At 47.8% G+C, this 7,500-nt stretch overlaps 1 protein-coding gene across 1 annotated transcript in view; it reads right to left on the minus strand.

Moving 5' to 3' along the window:
- The window catches only part of asap3 (ArfGAP with SH3 domain, ankyrin repeat and PH domain 3), a 61,816-nt gene that overhangs the window by 49,203 nt on the left and 5,113 nt on the right, over positions 1–7,500 (minus strand). Inside the window, exon 2 of the mRNA XM_048254056.1 lies at positions 4,222–4,294. Coding sequence (XP_048110013.1) covers positions 4,222–4,294 — 73 coding nt within the window. The remainder of the gene's footprint in view (positions 1–4,221; positions 4,295–7,500) is intronic.

Consider the following 7,500-nt stretch of genomic DNA (forward strand, 5'->3'; position numbering starts at 1 on the left):
AGGTGGTTCAGTGAGTAGGCCTATTGTGTAGACTAATTATAGGCTAGGGCCTACTGTTGAATTAGGTCTAATCTTTTTTTTTTTTAGCTAGGGTTAGTTAAGTGGTCCTGAAACTGAAAAAGTTTGAGAAACACTGTCATAGGCCAAAGTATTAATGTTTTATTCCTTGCTAGATGGCTGATATGAAGCCAAACACAACACATTCCCCAAACAGACTCTCCATCTTAGCCATAGCTAACTTTGCTAGCTTAACTTTCCATATTAGCTTACTTGCTAGCAAACTTTGCATCATCAGTCTAACTAGTTAAATAGTTGACATTACATGATGAACATTTTCGTGATGGACATTCTGGGGATGTTAATTTGTATGAGAGAAGCTTCAACTTCTGGGTATGTAGCATTTCGCATAAAGCTTAGGTAGTTACTGGCATAAGTAACTCTGCATAAATCTCCAGTGTTCTTGTTCTATGTAGTTTAGTGTTGCAGCCACAGGGTTGCAGCAGCAACAGCACGTGGAGACTAGCCTACAGGAAAGCTGTTAGTATGAACTCATTCGAATATTTTGAAAACGTAACAGCTAGATATTCTGTCTTCTCATTTTGTAGACAAAATGAAGAGAGATTTTATCTTAGTTTTTATTTCATGCAAAACATTTTAGTCTCGTCTTTTTTCATCAACAATAATGCATCTTTTATAGTCTTAGTCAGTGTTTCAGGACATTACTACCGTCTCGTCATCATCTCGTCTTAGTCATGAAAAAAAAGGTCGTTGACGAACATATTTCCTCTCGTCTAGTCTGACGAAATTAACACTAGGACAAATCAAAACACCTGCACCTGTACCTGCGTGATACTCAACGCCAATACAAATACTGACCGATGTGTGCGTCTGCGTGTCTTCCACAACATCTGAGTGAAAGCTGCAGCATAAACATAAACAACAACAACAACAACAATTGCCAAACTATTTCACATCCACATCAATCCAGTCTTTCCACATTGGTGTTCATGACTCATGCCTGGTCCAGAAGGATTCACACACAGTGGTCAGGCTGTTGCTTGTTTTCTTCTCCATGTTGTCCACAGCTGTGGAGGTCTACTGAGGAGAGGCCTGTCTCCGTCCAATAGGATTCACACACAATGTGGAATGGTCTACTGAGGAGATATCTGTCTCCGTCCAATAGGATTCACACACAATGTGGAATGGTCTACTGAGGAGAGACCTTTCTCCATCCACAAGTGTGTGTGCTATCTCATGTAAAGCAGTGCTGTGTGTGATATGTGAAGTGTGTACATGAGTCTGTATGTGTATGTGTATGTGTGTGTGTGTGTGTGTGTATGTGTGCGTGAGTCTGTGTATGTGTGTGTGTATGTGTATGTGTATGTGTATGTGTATGTGTGTGTGAGTCTGTGTGTGTGCTTTCTCATGTAGAGCAGTGCTGTATGTGATATGTGAAGTGTGTACATGAGTCTGTATGTGTGTGTGTGTGTGTGTGTGTGTGTATGTGTGCGTGAGTCTGTGTGTGTGTGTGTGTGTGTGTATGTGTACAGCGGGGAAAATAAGTATTGAACACGTCAACATTTTTTTCAGTAAGTATACTTCCAGTGAGGCTATTCACATGAAATTTTCACCAGACATTAGTATTAACTTACCCACACATATACACAGGAAAAAAAGTATTGAACACGCTAAGAAAAAGCAGTACACAAAGACAAGGAATGGCAAGGAACAAGCTGGAATCTATAAGTAGTTAGAGAGTAATTATCCCTCCTATCTGTGCAAATTAATATAAGCTGGCTTAGTACATACTGATGGGCTATAAAAAGGTTTTTCGTTCCCAAGGTGTCACACAAGAAACATTTCATGATGGGTTAAAGCAAAGAGCTCCCGCAAGACCTTTGCAACCTTATTGTTGCAAAACATATCAATGGAACTAGTTACAGATGCATTTCAAAACTTCAGAATCATTCAATAAGCAGTATTGGAGCCATTATCTGCAAGTGGAAGGAACATCACTGCATCATCAACCGGACATGCACAGGATCTCCTCACAAGATTTCTGACCAGGAAGTCAGAAGGATAGTCAGAAGTGTAGCCTAAGAGCCAAGAACCACTCTGAGAAAACTCCAGAAAGATTTTGGAGGCAGCAGGTACAATTGTTAAAGAGAAAATCATACAATGCACTCCACCACCATGGCCTCTATGCACTTCACCCCGCATTTTGACTCCTCTATTACTGAAGAAAACATGTCGGGCTCGCTGAAAGTTTGCTACACAACATTTGGACAAGCCTATTAAATACTGATAGAATGTATTCTGGTCAAGCGAGAGCAAAATGTAACTTTTTGGATGTCATACTACACACCATATTTGGAGGAGAAATGGCACTATGCATCACTATAAAAATACCATACCAACAGTGAGGTTTGGAGGTGGTGGTATCATGGTGTGGGGCTGTTTTTCATCTCATGCACTAAGGACTTTACAGTTGAAGGAATAATGAATGGAGCGCTTTTGTTCCGGAGAATCTTGCCATCCACCAGGATAATGAGGATGAGACATGGCAAGACCTTCCAGCTGGACACTGATCCAAAGCATTCAGCAAAGGAAACTCAAGGCCCTGACTTCAATCCAATTGAATAGTTTAGGAAGTTAACTAAAGATCAGGATTCACAAGAGGGACCCCTAGAATCATCAATATTAAAAGACTATCTGTTTAAAAATGGGCCAAAATCACACCGAATACCGCGACTTCATCAGTTTCTTGGCTTCCAAGAAATGCCTGAAGTCATTTCAAATAAAGGCTCTTCCCCCCCGTATTTAAGAAATTTCAGCAAGCTTGTTCAATACTTTTTCCTGGTGTCATTCCACTTTATTACACATAAACTCTTAATCCTGATTTCGCCAGGATGAATTTCACTGCCTTAGCTCCACTCATCCATCTGGGGACCAATCCATTGGAGGTTGTTTCAGAAGGCTGGGCCTAATCAAAAAATGCTTTGCATATGATTGAATAAGCCACTTGTCCGCCATCTATTGACGCAGCTATCAACCACTCACATCGGCCAACCCGGTGACGCTTAATAAGTCTCTGCTTACAGTCGCCGCACGCTTATGTCACATCTATGAAACTCCGGCCTCTGCTCTATGAATATTGTACCCATGTAACTGGTGCTGAAATCAATTTCAACGGAAGAGGTCCCAGATGGATGTGGGAGTGAAGCTAGGCGGAGCTAAGCCGAATGAAATTCAATATGGCGAGTCAGGTTACATAACTCTACCTATGGACTTTAATGTTTGATTTTTTATATATGTGGATTATCTGAGTTAATACTAATGTCTGATGAAAAATTCATGCAAATAGCCTCATTGGATGTATCCTTACTGAAAAAATGTTATGTGTGTGAGAGTCTGTGTGTGTGCTTTCTCATGGTGAGCAGTGCTGTGTGTGATATGTGAAGTGTGTACAAAATGCCAGGTTAAGTGTGTGTGAAAGGGGTCATGTGTCGTTGTGTTTGTGTGTATTGTGTGTGTGTGTGTGTGTGTGTGTGTGTGTGTCCACACGTGTATTGTGTGTGTGTATGTGTGTGTTCTGTGGTGTGTGGTGTGTGTGTGTGCATAAGTCTGTATGTGTGTGTGTGTGTGTGTGTGTGTGTGTGTGTGATGTGTGTGTGTCCACATGTGTATTGTGTGTGTGTATGTGTGTGTGTGTTGTGTGGTGTGTGTGTGTGCATGAGTCTGTATGTGTGTGTGTGGTGTGTGTGTGTCCATGAGTCTGTATGTGTGTGTGTGTGTGTGTGTGTGTGTGTGTGTGTGTGTGTGTGTGTGTGTGTGTGGTGTGCATGAGTCTGTCTGTGTGTGTGTGTGTGTGTGTGTGTGTGTGTGTGTGTGTGTGCATGAGTCTGTATGTGTGTGTGTGTGTGTGTGTGTGTGTGTGTGTGTGTGTGTTGTGTGTGTGTGTGTGGTGCATGAGTCTGTCTGTGTGTGTGTGTGTGTGTGTGTGTGTGTGTGTGTGTGTGGTGTATGAGTCTGTCTGTGTGTGTGTGTGTGTGTGTGTGTGTGTGTGTGCATGAGTCTGTCTGTGTGTGTGTGTGTGTGTGTGGTGTGCATGAGTCTGTCTGTGTGTGTGTGTGTGTGTGTGTGTGTGTGTGTGTGTGTGTGTGTGCATGAGTCTGTCTGTGTGTGTGTGTGTGTGTGTGTGTTGTGTGTGTAGAGCCTTACCTAGTCCAGAGTTGTGTATGGCCTTCACTGTCTTCTTCAGCCTCTGAAGAGCACTCTGATCCAACTCCAGAGACTGGAGAGAGAGAGAGAGGGAGAGAGGGAGAGAGAGAGAGAGAGAGAGAGAGAGGGAGGGAGGAAGAGAGAGAGAATGGGAGAGGGAGAGGAGAGAGAGAGAGGAGGAGAGAGAGAGAGAGGGAGAGAGAGAGAGAGAGAGGAGGGAGGAAGAGAGGAGAGGAGTGGGAGAGGAGAGGAGAGAGAGAGAGAGAGAGAGAGAGAGAGGGGGGAGAGGAGAGGGAGGAGAGAGGGAGAGAGAGGAAGAGAGAGAGAGGGAGAGAGAGGAAGAGAGAGAGAGGGAGAGAGAGGAAGAGAGAGAGAGGAGAGAGAGGAAGAGAGAGAGGGAGAGAGAGAGAGGAGAGAGAGAGAGGGGAGTGGAGGAAGGGAAGGGAGGGGAGAGGAGAAAGAGAGAGGGAGAGAGAAAGAGAGGAGAGAGAGAGAGAGAGAGAGAGAGAGAGGGAGAGAGGGAGAGAGAGAGGGAGAGAGAGGGGGGGGAGGGAGAGAGAGGGAGAGGTGGAGAGAGGGAGAGGGAGGGAGGAAGAGAGAGAGGAGAGAGAGAGAGAGGAGGAGAAGGAAGGAGGAGAGAGAAAGAGAGAGGGAGAGAGAGAGAGGGAGAGAGGGAGAGGGAGAGAGAGAGAGAGAGAGAAAGGAGGAGAGAGAGAGAGGAGGAGAGAGAGAGAGAGGGAGAGAGAGAGAGTGAGAGAGAGAGAAAGGAGGAGAGAGAGGGAGGGAGAGAGAGAGAGAGAGGGAGAGAGAGAGAGAGGGAGAGGGAGAGAGGGAGAGGAGAGGAGAGAGAGAGAGAGAGAGAGAGAGAGAGAGAGAGAGAGAGAGAGAGAGAGTCGTCTGTCTGCAACAGCAGGTAAACATGAGGCCCGCCAAAACATCAACATGGACGGCAGCCTCGGCGTGTGTCCAGAGACGCACCGGCATGTAACAGAGTCGAGGCTCAGCTGAATCCGACCTGCTCTGCGCTGCAGCGTTACTCAGTCCCCATGTTTTCCCTACTTGTGTGAGGAGCACGAACCGTTCACGGTTATACCCAGCTAGGTAAACCACAGCATTCAGCTGACAGCTCTACGTGGGTGTGTGTAGGTGTGTCTCCAGAGTGCTTAGAAAGAAAGGGTTGTGTGTGTGTGTGTGTGTGTGTGTGTGTGTGTGTGTGTGTGTGTGTGTGTGTGGTTTGCCTTTTACTGGAATCTGCATGCTGGCATGGCTGTGTCTGCAGGGGTCCTCGGGGCTACATTCATTTTTAAAGCCTTCACCCAGACCAGACCAGACCAGACCAGACCAGACCAGCTTTATGGCACACTACTACTAACTAAGCCAGCTGTAGTACAGTTTAATAGCCTGACTCAACACAACCGCCACAGGTTGCATGTACACACACACATACAAACACACACACAAAAAAACATTTTTTATCCTATACATCACACACACACACACACACCTTCTCACTGCTGAGGACATGAGATAAGAACAGCAGCAGCACTGAGGCACGTGGGAACTGCCCACTGGGCATCATTACAGACAACGCAGCAACCAGCTACCAGCACCACTGACCTGACCTGCCCACTGATTTACTGCCAGCTGTTCCACACAAGTCTCGTCCAGTCAGTCACTATGGTAATGCAGTACAGGCTCCTAATTGGATGCCGGTTCATTCCATCGATGCTCCACGACTATTAAGCGCGCACCGCTCGCCGTGAGGGCTAAAGGCCGTTAAACACTCACGCAAACACTCACGCATGCCTCTGCTTGCTTGGCCTTCGTACAGAACAACATTCTGAATGGCTGTTTGGCATCACTTCAGGTGCCCTGGCGATGCTACATGCCCTTTGTGCCCTGTTGGCATCACTTCAGATGCCCTGGCGATGCTACATGCCCTGGCGATGCTACATGGCCTTTGTGCTCGTGTGTCTCCGCAGCCCTGCCCAAAACTGTGACCAGGGAATGCCTGGCAGCGCGCAGCACATGGGCACCATTGGCATCGGCGCAGGACAGGCGGGTAAACAGGAGCTGAAGGGGTCAGGCTGGTTCCACACACACATGACATCAGAGTGTCTTTTCCACTGCAGAGACACACACACACACACACACACACACGACATCAGAGTGTCTTTTCCACTGCAGAGACACACACACACACACACACACACACACACACGACATCAGAGTGTCTTTTCCACTGCAGAGACACAGACACAGACACACACACACACACACTTGAGGTCAGAGAGTACTTCTCTCTATGGGCCCACATAGTGTGTATGTGTGTGTGTGTGTTTGTGTGTTTGTGTGTGTGCAGTTGGATCTCAGTCCTGGCCCAAGAGAAATTACATATTTGATCTCTGTCTAGTCAGGATACACCAAGGACCAGGCAGCATGACTGCCTGAAGCACGCACACACACACACACACACACACACACACACACACAAACATGTACAAATGCGGCAACACCCAAACTGCTTGCTGTAGGCGTTTGGTCTTCACTTATGCAACTGTAGGGCAGCACCTTGACCTGCCTGGGCCTGGCTGCCCGTGGTCTTCACTTATGCAACTGTAGGGCAGCACCTTGACCTGCCTGGGCCTGCCTGCCCATGGCTGCCTGCGCAGGGGAAGGTGTGCGTGTACGAGAGCGAGTGCCCATGTCCGCAGGTGTGCGAGAGCGAGTGCCCATGTCCGCAGGTGTGCGAGAGCGAGTGCCCATGTCCGCAGGTGTGCGAGAGCGAGTGCCCATGTCCGTAGGTGTGCGAGAGCGAGTGCCCATGTCTGCAGTTGTGCGTGTGCGAGAGAGATGTCCGCAGGTGTGCATGTGCGAGAGAGATGTCCGCAGGTGTGCGTGTGCGAGAGCGAGTGTCCATGTCCGCAGGTGTGCGTGTGCGAGAGAGATGTCCGCAGGTGTGCGTGTGCGAGAGAGATGTCCGCAGGTGTGCATGTGCGAGAGCGAGTGTCCATGTCCGCAGGTGTGCGTGTGCGAGAGAGATGTCCGCAGGTGTGCGTGTCGCGGCGGTGTCCATGTCCGCGGGTGTCGTGAGGAAGCGGTGTCCATGTCCGCAGGTGTGCGTGTGCAAGAGAGATGTCTGCAGGTGTGCGTGTGCGAGTGCCCATGTCCGCAGGTGTGCGTGTGCGAGTGCCCATGTGCAGGCGTAGTCATCAGTGTGCATGCGCGTGTCTGATGGAAGATTCCCATTCATGTTGTTGCACAGCACATTCCTGAGCG

Source organism: Alosa alosa, chromosome 1 (assembly GCF_017589495.1).
Source record: "Alosa alosa isolate M-15738 ecotype Scorff River chromosome 1, AALO_Geno_1.1, whole genome shotgun sequence".
Taxonomy (NCBI): domain Eukaryota; kingdom Metazoa; phylum Chordata; class Actinopteri; order Clupeiformes; family Clupeidae; genus Alosa; species Alosa alosa.